The sequence below is a fragment of the Pristiophorus japonicus genome, chromosome 6, assembly GCF_044704955.1.
Source record: "Pristiophorus japonicus isolate sPriJap1 chromosome 6, sPriJap1.hap1, whole genome shotgun sequence".
NCBI lineage: Eukaryota > Metazoa > Chordata > Chondrichthyes > Pristiophoridae > Pristiophorus > Pristiophorus japonicus.
The window spans coordinates 108,204,048-108,224,760 of NC_091982.1; the positions used below are offsets into that span (position 1 = coordinate 108,204,048).

General features: G+C 46.9%; 1 protein-coding gene across 1 annotated transcript in view; it reads right to left on the reverse strand.

The window, feature by feature from the left end:
* Nucleotides 1–20,713, reverse strand: part of LOC139265753 (sodium/hydrogen exchanger 2-like) — a 271,688-nt gene that overhangs the window by 35,482 nt on the left and 215,493 nt on the right. The window contains exons 9-11 of the mRNA XM_070883110.1: nt 14,020–14,122; nt 7,772–7,891; nt 3,649–3,712 (exon numbers count right to left, since the gene is read on the reverse strand). Of these exons, the coding sequence (XP_070739211.1) occupies nt 3,649–3,712; nt 7,772–7,891; nt 14,020–14,122 (287 nt within the window). The remainder of the gene's footprint in view (nt 1–3,648; nt 3,713–7,771; nt 7,892–14,019; nt 14,123–20,713) is intronic.

Below are 20,713 nucleotides of genomic sequence, written 5' to 3' on the forward strand. Positions count from 1 at the left end.
GAAGTCTGTCCCAGGCAGAAAGGGGCTACGGGATTGTAGAAAAGGAGGCACTCGCATGTGTATATGTGGTAAAGAAAATGCACCAGTACCTGTTTGGCAGGAAATTTGAGCTGGAGACAGATCACAAACCCCTAACGTCCCTTTTGGCCGACAACAAGGCCATAAATGCAAACGCATCGGCCCGCATACAGAGGTGGGCACTCACGTTAGCCGCCTATGACTATACAATTCGGCACAGACCGGGCACCGAAAACTGCGCCAATGCACTCAGCAGGCTCCCACTAGCCACCACTGAGGGGGCGACCGAGCATACTGCTGAGATGGTCATGGCTGTTGAAGCTTTCGGAAGCGAAGGCTCACCCGTGACAGCCCGTCAGATTAAAGTCTGGACAAATAGAGACCCGCTATTGTCTCTAGTCAAGAAATGTGCCCTGAATGCGGACTGGGCAGCCACGTACAGGGCATGCCCTGGGGAATTTAAACCATTTCACAGGCGCAGGGATGAATTCTCGATTCAGGCCGATTGCCTCCTGTGGGGAAACTGTGTAGTCATGCCCCAGATGGGCAGAGAGGTGTTCATCAGAGAACTCCACAATGAGCACCCGGGCATTGTCATGAAGGCGGCAATTGCCAAGTCACACATTTGGTGGCCAGGGATAGACGCAGATCTGGAACTTTGTGTTCGCATGTGCAACACGTGTGCCCAGCTGGGCAATGCACCCAGGGAAGCCCCCCTTAGCCCCTGGCCATGGCCTGCCAAGCCTTGGTCATGCATCCATGTGGACTTCGCAGGTCCTTTCATGGGAAAAATGTTTTTGGTTGTAGTAGACGCCAACTCCAAATGAATCGAGTGTGACATTTTAAATTCAAGCACATCCTCTGCCATGGTAGAAAGTCTACGGGCAATGTTCGACGCCCACGGTCTACCGGACATCTTGGTCAGCGACAATGGCCCGTGCTTCACAAGCATTAAATTCCAGGACTTCATGGCAGACAATGGAATTAACCATGTCAGAACAGCACCGTTCAAGCCGGCCTCAAACGGTCAAGCAGAACAAGCAGAGCAGATAATCAAACAGGGGATGCTCAGAATCCAAGGGGGTTCCCTACAAAGCCGCTTATTATGCTTCCTGTTGGCCTACAGATCCCGACCACACTTGCTCACAGATGTTCCACCCGCAGAGCTGCTAATGAAAAGGATGCTCAAAACCCGGTTATCCCTTATACACCCCACCATGAAAGAAATTGTCGACAGCAGGCGCCAGTCACAATATGACTACCATGACAGGAATGCGAGGGCGCGATGTATTGATGTAAATTACACTGTTTTTGTCCTCAACTATGCTGCAGGGCCCAAATGGCTCGCAGGCACTGTGATTGCCAAAGAGGGAAATAGGATTCTGGTAGTTAAACTTACCAATGGACAAATCTACCGCAAACACGTGGATCAAACAAAAAGGAGGTTCAGCAACCCCATAGAAGAAGCAGAGGAAGAACACGATATAGAGTTCACTCCACCACAGGTGACCGAACACCGGAACCAAAGGGAGGAGAGCCCAGTCACTGTGGGCAGTCCGGATAGGCCTGAGGCACCGCAAACAGCAGACACTCAGGCCAGCGCCTAACAACCGGAGCCCCAACTCAGGCGCTCTACAAGAGAGCATAAACCACCAGAGAGACTCAACCTGTGATCCCAATAAGACTTTGGGGGGGGGAGGTGATGTCATGTATTCAACCAGCATTGTAACCCATGTATAATCTGAGCTAAGTTGTACAGTGAGAACAATGACCACTAGGTGGTGAACTTGTGTGAGACACTCCTAACCTGGACCTTCAGGTATAAAAGGGGAAGCTCCACCCACTTACTTCACTTGAGTGCTAAGGAATAAAGGACAGGTCACAGACTGACCTTCTCTCAAGCTTGGGCCTCGTGTGCATTTATACTGTATAGTAAGGACGTATCACAATCCACAGGCTGGATTTTAAAGTGACTATTGCGATAAGTCAGCTGACAGATAAATGAGTTTCCATTGGTACATGATTCCTCAATTGGATACAATCCACAATATATTGCATCCCAGGTAATTACATTAAGTAGTTTTAGACAGTTAATTTAAACAAATGACAGGCAGATGGTGCTTTGTCGGGGAGGGACCTTAAATTGATATATTGTGAATCCATAGCTTCAAAACCTGTATTCTTCTAAAAATGAGTCATTTTTATTGTGCATTTTAATTTCCCCCCGCACCCCTCCGCCCCATCTCACACATTCCCCCTGCCCTGTGATGTCAGATTATGAGCTTATTGCACTGGATTCTGGGATTTGTACCATGTTTTGGAGATCACATTCTGTGATGGCATCCATTATAATGAGACACGTTGCTTTATGATGACTAATTCTGTCTTTATTGAATGAGCTTGGGGGATTTTTATCATCAATTTGGGATAGTATTCTGTGATTTGAGCCAATTTTCCACATGTTCTCACATGTGAAATAACACTGTGCATTCTGATCAGCAGCAAAGTAAAAATTACATACAGACCACTTTATTGTAGAAAAGCAAATACATTTATAATGGTGCTTCCACTGTAAGTGGGTAAACAGTTTTATGTAACAGGTTTCGAGTAGGAAAAGGGGGATAAATTCAAAACTAATCTGCAGGAACACTGGCCATGATTTTATTGTGGGGTGGGATCTTCCTGTACGAGGGACCTTGGTGAACAACAAGTTCGCATGGTGAGGCCCAGGGATTTTCCAGATCTTTTTAACCCCTAAAACGGGTGGGCTTGGGTCGGCTGGGAATTTAAAATGTAAAAAATTTCTGATCCAACCTGTCACAAGCACACCCACTTCCAGTTTTAACATGGCAAGATGACCAATCCACTCCCAGGAGGTGGCTCCCTCATTTAAATATTTTAATGAGGCTGCGTGCCTCGGATTTTATCTCTGCTCCAGCTTTAACGCTGGCTGGACGGATTTTCCAGGCCTCAGGAAACCCGACAGCTAAAGGGAGGCGAGGACTGCTGCTTGGAATGTTTGTGGGCTAGAAGGAGCAGAAGTGCCCACCCAGCCCACCAAGCTTGCCTGTACATCTCCCCCGCTTAGGCTTCCAGTTAAAATTGCCGATCGAGTCCTGATGACGCCATTGGAGCCTGATCTGCAGATTTAAAGAGGAGCCCACCGCCTTGGGGAGGGTGTCTTTGCCAGGTCAGATTGGGGTGAGAAAGAAGTGGGTAAGTGCCCCACTCCATTTGAACGGCCCTCCCCCAACCCCTCACCGAGTTAAAATCGGGACCATTATTTCAGCGAGCGAGTGGTCAATCTATGGAACAGGCTCTCCAGGGAGACGCTGGAAGTAGCTAGTATTGATTCATTCAAATGCAAATTATATAGATATCTTTCAGAAAATAACAGTACATGAGATACATGAGATGTGTACTGGGATACAGTACATGAGTAACTTGAGACATGATGTGTGGTAAGTGTCACGTGCTTGGGAGGGACAGGTGACTTTGGACTAACATTCTGACATTCTACAGAGAGAAAATATACAGCACATTGATGGAAAGAAGCCAGAGTTTTAGATGCAGATACAAACACTTAAGTTGCACTTAGAGGAAATACTCAAGGTAAATAATATTTCTTACCTGTAAGGGATCGAGCTAGTTTGCCCTTCTTTTGTGACTCACCAGCAAAACAAATTGATCTCCTCTGTGATACAAAGAAATAAAGTACAATTATGGATACTGCTTCTTTGGCTGCCTGACTCCTGTCATCAATGATTCATCAGTCTGTGAAGACACTGTGAAAACCTCTCTGCCTCTCAATCTCTCTTTGCTTCTTTAAGATGCTCCTTAAAACTACCCTCTTTAGTCATCAGTCCTACTTACGTGGCTTGTTGTCAAAATTTGTTTTATTATGCTCCTGGTGGACAATTAAACAACTAACTGGAGGCGGAGGCTCCATGAACATTCCCATCTTCAATGACGGCAGAGCCCAGCACAAAAGGCTGAAGCGTTTACAACCATCTTCAGCCAGAAGTGCCGAGTGGATGATCCAACTCAGTCTCCTCCTGAGGTTCCCACCATCTCAGAAGCAAATCATTAGCCAATTTGATTCACCCCATGTGGTATCAAGAAATAGCTGACGCAGTGGATACAGCAAAGGCTATGGGCCCTGACAACATCCCGGCTGTGGTGCTGAAGACTTGTGCTCCAGAACTAGCCACACCTCTAGCCAAGCTGTTCCAGTACAGCTACAACACTGGCATCTATCTGATAATGTGGAAACCTGCCCAGGTATGTTCTGTCCATACAAAAAGCAGAACAAATCCAATCCAGCCAATTGCCGCTCCATCAGTCTACTCTCAATCATCATCAACGTGATGAAGGTGTTGTCAACAGTGCTATCAAGTGGCACTTACTCATCAATAACCTGCTCACCGATGCCCAGTTTGGGTTCTGCCATGACCATTCGGCTCCAGACCTCATTACAGCCTTGGTCCAAACATGGTCAAAAGAGCTGAATTTCAGAGGTGAGGTAAGAGTGATTGCCCCTGACATCAAGGCAGCATTTGACCGAGTGTGGCACCAAGGAGCCCTCGTAAAACTGAAGTCAATGGGAATCAGGGGGAAAACTCTCCACTGGCTGGAGTCATACCTAGCACAAAGGAAGATGGTTGTGGTTGTTGGAGGCCAATCATCTCAGCCCCAGGACATCGCTGCAGGTGTTCCTCAGCCAAACTATCTTCAGCTGCTTCATTAATGACCTTCCCTCCATGATAAGGTTAGAAGTGGGGATGTTCGCTGATGATTGCACAATGCTCAGTTCCATTCACAACCCCTCAGATAATGAAGCAGTCCATGCCTGCATGCAGCAAGACTGGACAACATTCAAAACTCAGGCTGACAAGTGGCAAGTAACATTCACGCCACACAAGTGCCAGGCAATGACCATCTCCAACAAGTGAGAGTCTAACCAATTCCACTTGACATACAATGGCATTACCATCATCAAATGCCTCACCATTGACATCCTTGGAGTCACCATTGACTAGAAACTCAACTGGACCAGTCACATAAATACTGTGGCTACATTCACTTGATACAGAGCCAGTTAGTTAGTGCCTTCATCATGTCATTATTCCAAGTGCAAGTGTGGCCATTGTAATCGAGTTGGGGTAGATTTCTGGACCAGATACCTCCCTGCCCTTGTGATCAGCCCCTTACCAAACAATGCCATTTGGCATTTGTTATTTAACTGCAGGGAGCTTGCAAGCCAAATTTCCACTCATCCTCCTGTAATTGGCTAGCAACTATGCATTAAGCCCTCAAATTATGCTTCCACCATAAGTAACTTTCCTTTTACAGACTCTGCTCCATTAATTGACTGATGAATACATTGCAGCAGCTACTCAGAATCTAAAATGCAAAGGTTTGGTTTACCAACCAACCTTAAGCAGGGTGAAAGCAGTGTCCATGCATACAGAGTAATCTCAGGCCCAATGTTTCCTGTCCATTAAAAGGAGAGGAGGGCAACACGATACACGTGGCCAGTGGGCCTGCTTGAATGCATGACCTAATTTTTCTTATCTGGAAGGAGGAGAGCATGCCAGGAGATCTCAGGGATGCCATAATCGTGACCATCTTCAAAATAGGGGACAAATCCGACTACGGTAACTAAAGAGAAATCTCCCTGCTGTTCGGCCACAGGGAAAATAATTGCAAGAATCCTCCTCAACCGCCTTCTCCCTATGGCTGAAGAGCTCCTCCCAGATTCGCAATGTGGATTCCGTCTACTAAGGGGTACAACGGACATGATCTTCACTGCACGAAAAATGCAGGGAACAGCACCAACCCTTGTACGTGGCCTTCTTTGACCTCACAAAGGCCTTTGACACTGTCAACTGTGAGGGACCATGGAGCTGCCTCCTCCATTTTGGCTGCCCTCAAAAGTTGTCACCATCCTCCATCTGCTCCACGATGACATGCAAGCCATGATCATGACCAATGGATCCACCACAGGCCCAATTCATGTCTGGACTGGGGTCATGCAAGGCTGTGTCATTGCACCAACGCTCTTTACGATCTTCCTTTCTGCAATACTCCATCTGACCCTTAGCAAGCTCCCCGCTGGAGTGGAGCTAAATTATAGAACAAATGGGAATCTGTTCAACCTCCGCCACCTCCAGGCCAGATCCAAGGTCATCCCAACCTCTGTCATTGAACTACAATACGCATATGACGCTTGCAGCTGCGCACACTCGGAGGCCCATTGTCAACACCTTCACCGAGGCATATGAGAGCATGGCCCTTACGCTAAACATCCGTAGACAATGGTCCTTTACCAACCTGATCCCGCCATACAGCATTGTTCCCCGATTATCAAAATCCACAAAGTGGCCTTGGACAACGTGGACCATTTTCCATACCTCGTGAGCCTACTGTCAGCAAGAGCAGACATTGACGATGAGGTCCAACATCACCTTCAGTGCGCCAGCGCAGCCTTCGGTCACCTGAGGAAGAGAGTGTTTGAAGACCAGGACCTCAAATCCGGCACCAAGCTCATGGTCTATGGGAAGTAGTGATACCCACCCTCCTATATGGCTCAGAGACATGGACTATATACAGCAGACATTTCAAAACGCTGGAGAAGTACCACCAGCACTGCCTCCGCAAGATCCTGCAAATCCATTGGCAGGACAGATGCACCAACGTCAGTGTTCTCGCTCAGGCCAATATCCCCAGCATCGAAGCATTGACCACGTTTGATCAGCTCTGTTGGGCGGGCCACATCGTCCGCATGCCCGACACGAGACTCCCAAAGCAAGTGCTCTACGCGGAGCTTAAACGTGGCAAGTGAGCCCCAGGTGGGCAGAGAAAACACTTCAAGGATACCCTCAGAGCCTTCTTGACAAAGTGCAACATCCCCACCGACTCTTGGGAATCCCTGGCACATGACTGCCCAAAATGGAGGAAGAACATCAGGAGGGCGCTGAGCATCTTGAGTCCCATCGCCGAGACAAGCAGAAACCAACATAGACAGCGGAAGGAGTGTGCGGCAAACCAGTCCCACCCACCCTTTCCTTCAACCACTGTCTGCCCCACCTGTGACAGAGACTGTAGGTCCTGCATTGGACCTCTCAGTCACCTGAGAACTCACTTTTCGAGTGGAAGCAAGTCATCCTCGACTCCGAGGGACTGCCTATGATGATGATGATTCCCTCCCAATAGCACAACCTTGGAAAAGCATATCTTCAAAAATCATTATTAAAACAAAATGAAATGGAATCAAATGAAAGAAAATTATGCTAGAAATGACTGAATAATATTAGCAGACGAACATGCATTTTAGACTTGTCTTTCTCTACTATTTTAATAGAGGCATTTGCCTATATATTTTAAATAAGGAAATGCCTCCACTAAAATAGCAGAGTTTTTCAAACAAATGAGTTAAGTGTTTTTTGCAGGACTATGGGGAAAGTATGGGACAGTGGGACTAATTGATCAGCTCTTTCAAAGAGCTGGCACAGGCACAATGGGCCAAGTGGCCTCCTTCTGTGCTATATGTGATTCTTTCTACCTGTTTGTCCACGGATATCAGTAGTTTCTAGGCTTCCATATATTAACGTAAGAGATGACATTTTTTGTTATTTGAATTGCAAAATATAGTCTGAAATAAGCAACATTGTACACATGTAATAAAGAAAAACATGTTTGCAGAACTAAACATCTATCAGTGGAGACCGCGGTTCTGGTTCAGCCAATGTACCTGTATTAGATTCAGGACGCCGTCATCTTTGAGGAGACTCTCTTGACGACGGAGAAAGATCTCTTTTGCTTGATTTGAATTTTTCCCTTGGGGTAGGGTGTGTCTGCTGTAAGACTGCGTCTGTTCAAACATGACCAATAGATCAAAGTCTCACAGTGCTGCCACACAACCATTATTCACCTGGCTCCTTTCACCACTCGTGAAGTACCATCAGGTTCAACGACGTAATAGATTGAAAGAGAATTGAGGCAGGAAACATGTTCATAAATAAAACGAGACACTAATAGAAAGAATGATAAAACAATTCCAACATATAGCTGTGTGTCTAAATGAGCGACATTTGGGCCGAAATGTTCCTGCTGCCATGCGTGCGGGTTTGGAGGCGAGTCGGCAGAAAATGGGAATGCGCCAGAACGTGCCGTCATCCCGCCTACTCGTGACTTTAACTCGGACGCGTTTGCCAGCTCGCCACCGACCTGAATAGCAGAGACGGGCGACCTAATTAAGCTCATTATAACTTGTTATGAGACCCTTTAACAGTCTTTTTAACGAGACTTTTTGAATTTCACTGGATGACCACGGGAATCACACAGCCTGGGAACCACGTCTGTCAAGCTGAGGCCATGGATCGGGTTCATTAATGCACAGCATGGAAATGCCAATAAATATTTCCACATAACACCTGCTTTCTTGCCTATGGGAAAGGATCTTGCGGACTTCATTTTGAGCACGGATCAGCAGCACCAATCAAAATACTTGTGCTCTCCAGCCCCACCTAGGAGCAATACCTCTTCCACCACTCTGATTAACCTCAGTCTCTGAGCCCCTAGCCCCGAGTGCCTTGACGGCTAGGGGCGAACAGGGAGCGGACTGGCAAGGCACTCGGGGCTAGGGGCGGGGGAGTGGACCTTTAGGCCCTTTGGTCAGGGTCAGGGGTAGGGGTAGGGGTAGGGGTAGGGGTAGGGGTGGGGGTGGGGGAGTGGACCGGCCGGTCACTTGGCCAGGGCTAGGAGTGGGGGAGCAGACCGGGAGGCCCTTTGGCCAGGGCTAGGAGGCGGCTGAGCAGACCGGCCGGTCACTTGGCCAGGGCTAGGGGTGGGGAAGCAGACCGGGAGGCCCTTCGGTCTGGGATAGGGGTGGAGGAGCGGACCGTCAAGGCACTCAGAGCTAGGGGTGGGGGAACGGACCGGGAGGCCCTTCGGTCTGGGATAAGGGCGGGGAACGTCACTGGCATCGGGGAGTGGGGAGGACTTTAATAATTGGAGGTAAGTTGTTGCAATGTATTTTAATGTGTTGCAAGCTGGCTGTAACCCAACCCCAACCCACATTGTGTCCCTGGTTACCGTGGCAACCCGATCTTTTTGGCGCAGATCAAGGCTCCACCCCCAAAACTAAAGGACAGGTTAGGCTGCGGCAAAATGAAGAAATCAAACAGGGAAACTTAGAACATTTTTTTTGCCGTACTTGGGCTCCCAAAAAACGGGCGTAACTCTTCAAGTATGGCGACAAAAAAACTTTTGGGAAAATTGAGCCTATGCTTTTGGCAGAAAATTCTGACCCTATATATGGAAGATTTTAGACTGTTATCTACATTTGGATAACACCACACACTATTGGGGTAGAACTATTTTCTTGGTAAGAGACTGAGGTTAATCAGAGTGGTGGGAGAGGAGCTTCACTGATACTGATCCTAGGTGGGGCTGGAGAGCACAGGCATTTTGATTGATGCTGCTGATCTCAGGTAATCTTTGTGCGGGCAATGGGTCACGTGTCCTGGTGTTTCCCCAGTTAAAGGAAGGCATTGCCTGCTCAAGTTGAAATGCCTTCAAGTGATAATTTGACAAGTGAAGCCAACAGTATGCAGGTACAGCATGGAATACTGCGTGCGGTTTTGTTTTCCATATTTACGAAAGGATATACTTGCTCTGGAGGCAGTTTAGAGAAGGTTCACTAGGTTGATTCCGGAGATGAGGGGGTTGACTTATGAGGAAAGGTTGAGCAGGTTGGGCCTCTACTCATTGAAATTCAGAAGAGTGAGAGAAGATCTTATCGAAACATGTAAGATTATGAGGGGGCTTGACAAGATGGATACAGAGAGGATGTTTCCACTGATAGGGGAAACTAGAACTAGAGGGCATGATCTTAGAATAAGGAACCGGCCATTTAAAACAGAGATGAGGAGAAATTTCTTCTCTCAGGAAGGTTGTAAATCTGTGGAATTCGTTGCCTCAGAGAGCTGTGGAAGCTGGGACAGAAATAGACTGTTTCTTAAACGATAAGAGGATAAGAGGTTATGGGGATCGGGCAGGGAAGTGGACCTGAGTCCATGATTGGATCAGCCATGATCGTATTAAATGGCAGAGCAGGCTCGAGGGGCCGTATGGCCTACTCCTGCTCCTATTTCTTATGTTCTTATGTTCTTAAATGGTGAGCATAAGGTACCTACTTTAATGGCTGGAATGAAGACAGCACTGCAGAACAAAGTTCCATGTTTAACCGACAGCAGTTTGAGAACCAAGGCGGGTGGGACCCTTTCCAGAATATCTGCGAAACTGGTCTTGTTGAAAACTGTGCTTTAGTATAAGCAGAAAGACTTCACTTGGGAACCTCAAGGAACATTGTTAGATGAGTTATAATTACCAAGTAATTCTCTAAGATGCGTTGGCATTTATTTTAGAGGATAGTGGGACCATTTGAAGGTGTTTTCTGTGGAAGCAAAAGAATGACTGCAGGTTATGTGAGGATAGGTTAGCTGGCATGCTTGCACCTACTGCCTTAGAGGAAGCTTAGGAGTAAATCTCATGGTCAGAAAGAGTGAAATAGAACCCAACTCCACTTAAACACATGGAACCATGTCCAAATTTCAGAGTTTGATGCAATAAATAGTTTCTGCAATGAAACCAAAACGAGTGAAAGTGCGACAGGTTTGTAAAAGTGCTCCCTATCTCGATATAATTGGAGGAATAGCACGCGAAATAGTCACAGATTGGTCCAATCTGGATAAACTTGCCAAACGTTGTGACAAAACTGTTTGCGTTGTCATGACAACAAGCATTTTCTGTCTACATGGTATTATTTGCAGGACTCCTTGGGCCCAAGTTTCCACATGATTTGCGCCTAATTTTTAGGAGCAACTGGTGGAGAACGGACTATCTTAGAAATCGCAATTCTCCACATTTTTTTTTCTGCAGTTCTAGTCAGGTAGAACAGTTCTACTTTGGAACAGAATTTTTTCTTCAGAAGGGGGCGTGTCCGGCCACTGACGCCTGATTTCAAAGTTTCCACAGTGAAAACGTATTCCAAACTAAAGTAGAATGGAGCAAGTGAAGATTTTTGTAGAACTGAAAAAACCTGTTCTACACATTAAAAAATCAGGCGCAGGTTACAAATTAGGCGTCCAGAACGAGGTGCGGGGGGGGGGAAGGGAAGTCATTAAATTCTATAATAACTCCTTATTTATACTTATACAAATATTATACAAATAAATCCAACCTGAATAAACATTTATAAGCAAAGAAAAGATTCAATAAACCATCTTCCTACCTGTGTGAAAGTGCTTCAGGCAGGCCTTTCTGGACCGAAGGCTGAACGGGCCGGCCCGAGACTTCGGGCAGGGCCCGTCCCCAGCACCAGATTTACAGGTAGGTGGTGTCGGGGAGGGGCGGGTCGGGTCGGAGAGAGAGAAGAGAGAGAGAAAGAAAAAGGTCGGGTCGGATCCAGTCGGGGGGCGGGAGCGCGGGTCGTGTCCAGTCGGGGAGCGGGAACAGGAGTGCGGGTAGGGTCGGGTCCAGTCGGGGGGGCGGGGAGCGGTAACAGGAGCGCGGGTCGGGTCAGTTGGGGGGGGGGGGCGCGGGTGTCGGGTCTGGTCCGGAGGCGGCGGGGAGCGGGTGTCTGGTCTGGAGGCAGGGGGGGGGGGGGAAGCGGGTGTCGGGTCTGGTTCGGAGGCGGGGCGGGGGGTGGGGGGGGGGAGGGGAGCAGGAGCTGGCCGTGGGAGGAGCCTTATTCACGCAGCCCTAGTGAAGCCATTCAGCCAGGGCTCGGGGCTGCGTGCTTCGGGCCCCTCCCACACAGTTTGGCGCCTGGAGCTACTGCACTTGCGTGCCCACTGTGGCGCATGTGCAGAGGTTCCGGCACTGTTTTCAGCGCAGGGACCTGGCTCCGCCCCCCCCCCACAGCTCGTGCTGGCTGAAAGTAGGTGGAGAATACCGAGGATTTTTTTAGGCGCGAAAAACGGGCGTCCAGGTCGGGACTGCGCCGTTCTAGGCGCGTGTGGCAACTTGGGCCCCTTATTTCTCCACACTACCCCTGCAGGGTTCGAGTCACTCTCTGCTCAGTGCTTTTGTAAGTTGTGTAGAATACACATTATGGTCTGGTTAATGTTCACACCACAGGACAAGGTGGAGATGTGTATAGTTCAGCAAGGCTGAGCACTTCCAGCATTTTCTGTTTTGATTTATTCTTAATGACCTGCCTATGTTTGACTATGTGGATTGGTGGCTCTACGATAACATTTTGTCATGTGAGGAGTGAGCAACTATTTTTCAAAGATCTCTTTTACATGGAGAGGTGGCGCAGGAGAACATAAGAACTTAAGAAATAGGAGCAGGAGTATGCCATTTGGCCCCTTGAGCCTGCTCCACCATTGAATAAGATCATGGCTGATCTGATCATGGACTCGGGTCCACTTCCCTGCCCACTCCCATAACCCCTTATTCCCTTATCGGAAGCATCTGTTGTTTTGATGTTTCGAGGTTACAAGTCACTGCTAATACCATTTGCACTGACTCCTGTTCAATTACCTGCTTAATGTCAAATGAATGAGTCTGTTGTTTAAGAGCCTGAGCTTCAAGGTGAGAAAGTGTACATTCATACACCTACCGAAGCTGAGATCTTCATGTCACGCAATTTGATATATTCCTTTAAATCACAATACAGCGTCAAAAAGTTTCTCCGATTGATCTTTGGGTCTCACAATATTTATTTAGCTAGTGGACAGACAAAGACGCACTGGGGTAGATTTTTAACTCTGCCTCCTGGGCGTAAAACTGGTGTTGTGGATCAGCCGTCTGACATAGAAACCGCCCGAAACTGGGTGCTGTAGCATGGTGGGTTTGTTCCTGCACTAGTAATCCAGAGGCCTGGTCTAATAATCCAGAGAGAATGAGTTCAAATCCCATCATGGCAGTTTGACAATTCTGGAAATAAAAAACTGGGTCTCGGTAAAAGTGACCATGAAGCTGTCAGATTGTCGTAAAAATCAAACTGGTAAACTACTGTCCTTTAGGGAAGGATACCTGCTGTCCTTACCCCGTCTGGCCTATATGTGACTCCAGTACCACACCTCTGAAGTTATATCAAACAGCTACAGAAGAACACTGCAAGAAGGTGGCCCACCATCCCTTTCTCAGGACAACTAGGGAGGGGCAATAAATGCTGGCCTTACCAACAAGGGCCAGATCTTTGGAGATCTTTAGAGACCAGATCAAGAAAGGCGAGGGCCCAGGGGCAGCACGGGCCAGCCCACATTGCGATAGGTGTGCGCGCTCGGTCTGTGCAGCAGAGCTGGTCTCCAGTTAGTCTTGGGTAACCCTTGCCACTGGACCAAGGCCTAGCTCTGTCAAGCCCGCGTGGTGGCTGGTTGCAACGGCCACCACACGTTAATAAAATCCATGCACAGGCATCTTCCACCCTTCACGATGTAGTTCTGGATCTGGAGTATTAGGTCCTTCATTGAAACACCTGAAAACTCATCCCTTTTTGGTGTGGAAGCAAGTCATCCTCGCTTTGAGGACGATGATGAGAATGAATAAAACAAAATCAATGGAGATGAAAACTGTGCTGTTGCCCTAACGGCGACTGATTGACCACATCTGGGCAACAAAGTGAAAATCTTTCCCAGTCTTTCTTTTATCAGTCTGTTTCTGGACAGACGAGAGCCACGAACAGAAGTGGCCATTGACGCTGAATTCAAGAGGTATAGCTAGTGTTAAAAGCTGTTACCAATATAGAAACCAGGTTGTTGGATATATTCAATGTAGAAGGGCATATAAAATGAGAAAAGCCATAAAGCACAGGAACATTTTGAACCTTTTATGAAGTTGTCACATGCAAAGCACTCTGGTATCATCTTGTATTTCAATGTGACCAGAACTGCAAACCAAACCGATGCCCGGAGTCTCTCAGGTCTGAGACATGGTTTCCGGTGCACTTCAGAAATAAGCATTATATTAGAGAATAAACGTTCATACCGTTTGCCTTATTCGATAAAGGTTCCTTATCAAGAGCTCCTGGATGTTATCGAGCTGCTCTGGAGAAATTGGACTTTTGGAAACTTCCGCAGTGTGTTCATCGCTGTTTCAGGAAGATTAAAAACGTGGTTAAATCCCAGCATTACCAAGGATTTTTACATTCCTGTATTTCATTATTTTAAGTTACCATTTTTATTGAAGCCTGGGCTGGAAGAATGCACTGTCACAATTAGGGGATGACACCTGTCTGGTCTGATCTATAGGGGGCTGCCTAAAAACTTCAAAAATATATTTAACAGACATGAATGCCCCGATTTTAACTGCCCCCACCTGATGGAAACTGTCCGGTCCGGGGTTTGGGGGGGGTTGGGAGGTGGGGAGGGGGGTGTTGGGAGGTGGGGAGGGGGTGGTTGAGGGATGGGGAGGGAGTTGGAGGATGGCGGGGGGGGGGGGGGGGGATGGAGGCGGTTAAAATAACCGGTGTTTGTTACCCAACCGATCCCACTTCCTTCCCTCCATGTCACTCGCAGGAAGGAAGTGGGGTCCTGGTTTAACTATGCAGATCAGTTCCAAGTATGTCACAAGGACTCGATCTGCAATATCATCCAGAGGCCTGAGTGAGGGGGGAGGCAGTGCGGGCTCCTCTGCCGGGAGCCGGATCCTGGGCCATGCGAGATCGATCTACACGCTGCCCAATTTTCTTTAGTTTTCCTTTGAAGCCAATTGGCTATCGCCTGTTTTGTGATACTGCCCAAGAGGAATTGCACCCTGTTAATCATCGGACCATGTTTCTGTGAGCAGAGTCCTCTGTGCTCCTTTGCATAGTTGGCCATTTTGTATGCGGAAACCTGATGGTGGATTTCAGTGGGCTATTTGGCTGTGGTGGGCCTAACACTGGCCTCACCTGACTTCCACATGTGTATTTGGCTGGATATTAATAGAGTGGCTGATGGTTCTCTCCTTCCTCCAGAGTCACTGAGGTTAGTTACAATGCCCCATTGCTGCCCAGCTTAGATCTGGTAAATTGTCACTGGTTTCAATTAATTGTCATTATTAGAAAAGCATGTAGCAGAACTCGGGCTGGACTCCTCCCCTTTTCTTGTCCCTGGCTTGTTCCTGGTTTGGCTTTCCATTGGGTTAAATTTTGTAACACTAATTACAATAACCTTGTCTAACTACTTGTTTATGTCTATCATTAATCAACATGGAGAGCGGCCACCGCATCACGCTTACATACAATTTACACCAGCTAAAGCTGACAATTGACAACATCTGCTGCTGTATCATTTTGTAAGGGGCAGTGTGCGCACGTGATGCAAAGTGAGTTAGTTGTATTCCCACAGCAGCAGAGGCGCTGAGATGTGAAAGCCTTATAAGTAGAGCCTGTAATCAGAGCCCTGATTTATAGTGACTGAATCAGTCATGTTCCTCTTGCTACATGGGCTCGTGGTTCGGAGATTGAATTCCACAATTCTCTCCGTCTTTCTGTGAAAACCATGAATCAGTGGACATGTCTATGGAAGCTGAGTGCTCGCTGACTTACATTGACTCCTGGTCCACCAATTTAAATATTTTATTCTCGTGTTCAAATCTCTCCCAGGCCTCACCCCTCCCTATCTCTATAACCTCCTCCAGCTCCACAACCCTCCGAATACACTGTGTTCCTCCAACTCTGGCCTTTTGTACATCTCTCACTTCCTTCACCCCACTATTGATAGCCGTGCCTTCAGCTGTCTAGGCCATTAGCTCTGGAATTCTCTCTCTTAAACCTCTCTGCCTCCTCCTTTTAAGATGCTGCTTAAAATCTACCTCTTTGACCGAGCTTTTGATCACCTGTTCTAATGCCCCCTTCTTTGGCACAGTGTTAACTCTTGTCTGATTACATTCCTGTGAAGCACCTTGAGACATTTTACTACATTAAGGGTGCTATATAAATGCAAGGTGTTGTTGTGAAATTGGGAGAAGCCATGATCTCATTGTGTATGTGCTCGTGGGCCCAAATAACAAAACATGTAACATGCTTTCATGTAAAGAAATAAAGCAGTAGACCTGCACTCCGAGCATGGAGGCGTGCTTGACAGGAGCCTGGCTCGAAGAATCGACACTTCGGAGAGTAGCCCGATCCCTTCGAGAGCAGCTCCTTGCTGGAATCAACCCTGACAGACAAACTCAGGGCCCCCCCCCTGGTCCCATATCATAGAAACAGAGGTTGGGGAAATTCCACCCAATGCAAATAATGGAAACTGTGTAACAAGCTGTCTCCATGAATACATTACTAAACAACTTAATTGCTGCCCCTGACACAGCAGTAGAAATGACTGTTGGAGACATTATTATTCAAGCACTTAATGCACTCTTAACAAACTGCACCATCTGCTATCTTAAAGAGAAGCATTAACGTGTTTAATGTAAATGGATTAATGTCACTGTTGATATAGTGGAATGAGGAGTTTGGAAGGTGCATTCATATGATAATATCATTGACAGTTTACAGCTACAATTTCTGCTCTGTAATTTGCTGCAACGTGTTTGGGATCTGTCACAGAAGGTGCTGAATTATTGCACACACTTACACTGTGCTGTGTTTCGAAACATTTAAGAATGATCTGGTTGCCGTGATTGACGCGTGGGGAGACAGGATTGTAGATCCTTTACTTACGAATAGCCTGATGTGTAGGGTGGCCAACTCTGGTTGGATATATTCCTGGAGGTTTCATCACATGACCTCCCGCCTTCAACTGCCCCGCCCTATCAAATGGCTGGTTTCCCATCTCCACAACAACAATTTGCATTCATTTTGCACCTTTAAATTAGCAAAACGTCCCAAGGAGCTTCACAAGAGGGATATCAGTCAATATTTGACATCGAGCCACAGAAGGCGATACTAGGACAGGAAAGAGGAAGGTTTTAAGGTGCATCTTAAAGGAGGCGGAGAGGTTTAGGGAGGGTAATCTAGAGCTTAGGGCCAAGGCAGCTGAAGGCATGGCCACCAAAAGTGGAGCGATTAAAATCTGGGATGTGCAAGATGCCAAAATTGGAGAAGTGCAGAGATCTGAAAGCCATGTAGGGCTGGAGGAGGTGACTAGAGATAAGGAGAGGTGAGGCCATGGAGAGATTTGAAGATAAAGGTGAGAATATTAAAGTTGAAGCGTTGTCTGACCTGAGAATAGATTCAGTAGAGAGAGAAGCAAAGCTGGAAATGGTAAGCTGGAATGACTCAAGAGTTCTGTTACTGTAAACTGCCTCAGGTGTAAACCTGATCCAACTTTATTCGCACCCAAAGTACCCCAGTGACATAGTACCCGTGCTGATATACCAGTGACCGCGCACATGTACATACAGCCCGATGACCTCTGACAGTGGCGCCCTCTGGTGTCTGGTGACCCCAAGCATCAATACATAACAACATCCCCCTTTCAAGATCTTAATATCAGTATCTTTACAAATTAAGATGTTCTGGGACTTTCTACTCATGAGTTGATCGTCTCAGTTCAACTTTAGTTCTGGGCGAGCGTTCTGAGTCAGTTGTGACTGAAGGCTGAGTAACCGATCTGGTGGGAGTGGTAATGACCACATCAGAGACTGAAGGTCCAGGTTCAGTAATGACAGCAGTGTCCTCTGATGAATGAAATTTGGTTGGTTGGTCACTGACTGCATCTTCCTCAAACGGTTCCAATTCATCCATGTGCCGCAGTTTGACCTGATCAACATGTTTCCTGCATGTTTGCCCATTCTTGAGCACGACAATAAACACTCTGTTACCCTCCTTGGCTGTAACAGTACCGGCGATCCACTTTGGACCTTGACCATAGTTCAGTACATAAACCGGATCGTTGACAGAGATGTCACGTGACACAGCAGCACGATCATGATACCATTGCTGACTTTGACATCTGTTTTCAACACGATCATTCAAATCAGGATGAGCAAGAGAAAGCTTGGTCTTGAGATTTCTCTTCATCAGCAGTTCAGCAGGGGAAATCCCAGTAAGCGTATGAGGTCTTGTCCTGTAACTGAGCAATATACATGACAAACGAGTCTGCAGTGAACCCTAAGTTACACGTTTCATACTTTGCTTGATCGTTTGAACAGCACGCTCTGCTTGACCATTAGAAGCAGGTTTGAATGGAGCTGACCTCACAAGTCTAATACCATTGAGCTTCATGAACTCCTGAAACTCAAGACTTGTGAAGCAAGATCAGTTGTCGCTTACAACAATGTCAGGCAAACCATGAGTAGCAAATATGACACGAAGGCTCTCAATAGTAGCTGTAGATGTACTGGATGACACAATAATATACTCTATCCACTTTGAATATGCGCCACCACAACAAAAAACATCTTTCCCAGGAAAGGGCCCACGAAATCGATGTGGATCCTCGACCATGGTTTGGACGGCCACGACCAAAACTCAGCGGAGATTCCACTGGTACTTTACTTAGCTGCATGCAAGTATTGCACTGATGCACACATGATTCCAGATCAGAGTCAATTCCAGGCCACCATACATGATGCTTTCATCATGACAATACCGGGATGAGTGTTATGTAGTTCACGTACAAATTTCTCTCTCCCTATCTTAGGCATGATGACACAATTACCCCACAGTAAACAATCTGACTGAATGGACAGCTCACCTTTCTAACGGTTGTATGGTTTGGTCTCATCGCACATCTCCATCGGTATTGGAGACCAATCACCACTGAGGACACAACCTTTCACAACCGATACAATAGGGTCATGACTGGTCCAGATCCTAACTTGTTGAGCAGTGACAGGAGTTCCTTCACTCTAAAAAGCATCCATTACTAACAGTAGATCTGCAGGTTGAGGCGTCTCCATATCAGGTGTGGGCAGAGGCAGATGACTCAGTGCATCGGCACAATTCTCCGTACCAGGTCTATGATGAATAACATAATCATAGTAAGACAATGTCAACGCCCACCTCTGAATACGGGATGATGCATTGGTATTAATACCTTTGTTTTCCGAAAACAATTAAATGAGTGGCTTGTGATCCGTTTTGAGTTCAAAACAAAGACCAAACAGATACTGACACATCTTTTTGACCCCATACACAGAGGCCAAAGCTTCTTTTTCTACCAGGCTGTAAGCTCTTTCCGCTTTTGACAAACTTCTCGAAGCATACGCAACAGGTTGTAGTTTACCCGACTCATTTGCTTGTTGGAGTACATAGCCAACCCCATATGAAGAAGCATTACAGGCCAATACAAGACGCTTACATGGATCATAATGAACAAGCAACTTGTGTGAACAGAGCAAATTCTTAGCTTTCTGAAAGACTCTATCTTGAGACACACCCCAAACCCAGTTGACCCTTTTTCTGACTAGCGTGTGCAGTGGCTCTAGTAAAGTGCTCAGTCTGGGTAAGAAATTACCGAAGTAGTTGAGTAGCCCAAGGAATGAATGCAGCTCCGTCACATTCTGAGGCCTGGGTGTATTTTTGATGACCTTGGTTATCGAATCAGTAGGCCTGATGCCATCAGCAACAATCTTCCTCCCCAGGAATTCAAATTCAGGTGCCATGAAGAGACACTTCGAACGTTTCAGCCTGAGTCCCACTTTGTCCAGGCGATGCAGGACTTCTTCAAGATTGTTCAGATGTTCAGCAGTGTCACGACCTATGACCAGAATGTCATCTTGAAACAATACAGTTCTAGGAACGGACTTCAGTAGACTCTCTATATTCCTCTGAAATATGGCTGCAGCCGAACGAATTCCAAAAGGGCACCTGTGATAAATAAACAGTCCTTTATGCTCGTTGATGCAGGTGAGTTTCTTCTAAGCTCCTGTGTCATATAGGCCGACATCAGATCTAGTTTAGTGAACGACTTTCTACCAGCTAGCATGGCAAACAGATCATCAGTCTTCGGTAATGGATACTGATCCTGTTTCAAAACTCAGTTAATCATAACCTTGTAGTCGCCACAAATCCTGACAGTGCCATCACTCTCCAATACAGGAACAATAGGACTGGCCCACTCGTTAAACTCGACCGGTGGATATGACCCCTTCACATTGGAGTCTGTCAAGCTCAATTTCAACCTTCTCCCTCATCATGTAAGGAACAGAGTGAGCTTTATGATAAACAGGCCTTGCATCATAGTCCAGGTGAATCTGCACCTTGGCTCCAGTAAAATTACCAATGCCCGGTTCAAACAAAGAAGAAAACTTCTTCAACACTTGAGCACACAAAGTTTCATTCACCGAGGACAACGCTTTGATATCATTCCAGTTTCACTTGATTTTCTCAAACCAATTCCTGCCGAACAGTTGGACCATTACCTGGGACGATCCTTAATGGTAGATCTTGAACCACACCATCATATGACACCTTGACTACTGCACTGCCAATCACTGGTATGAGTTCCTTAGTGTAGGTACGCAATTTGGCATTGACTGGACTCAGCTTAGGCTTCACAGCCTCAGTGTCCCACAGCTTGTCGAATGTCCTTTGGCTCATTATCAACTGACTTCCACCTGTGTCCAGCTCCATTGATACAGGCACGCCATTCAGCTTCACATTAACAATTATCAGCTGGCTTTTTGCCAAGAACGAATACAGACCATACACTTCCTCCATGGGTTGTGTATCCGGGCCAGCACTAGACTGGTCATCATCAACAATGTGATGAGCAGCAGCATGCTTGTGGGCATATTTTCTGAAGGTGCC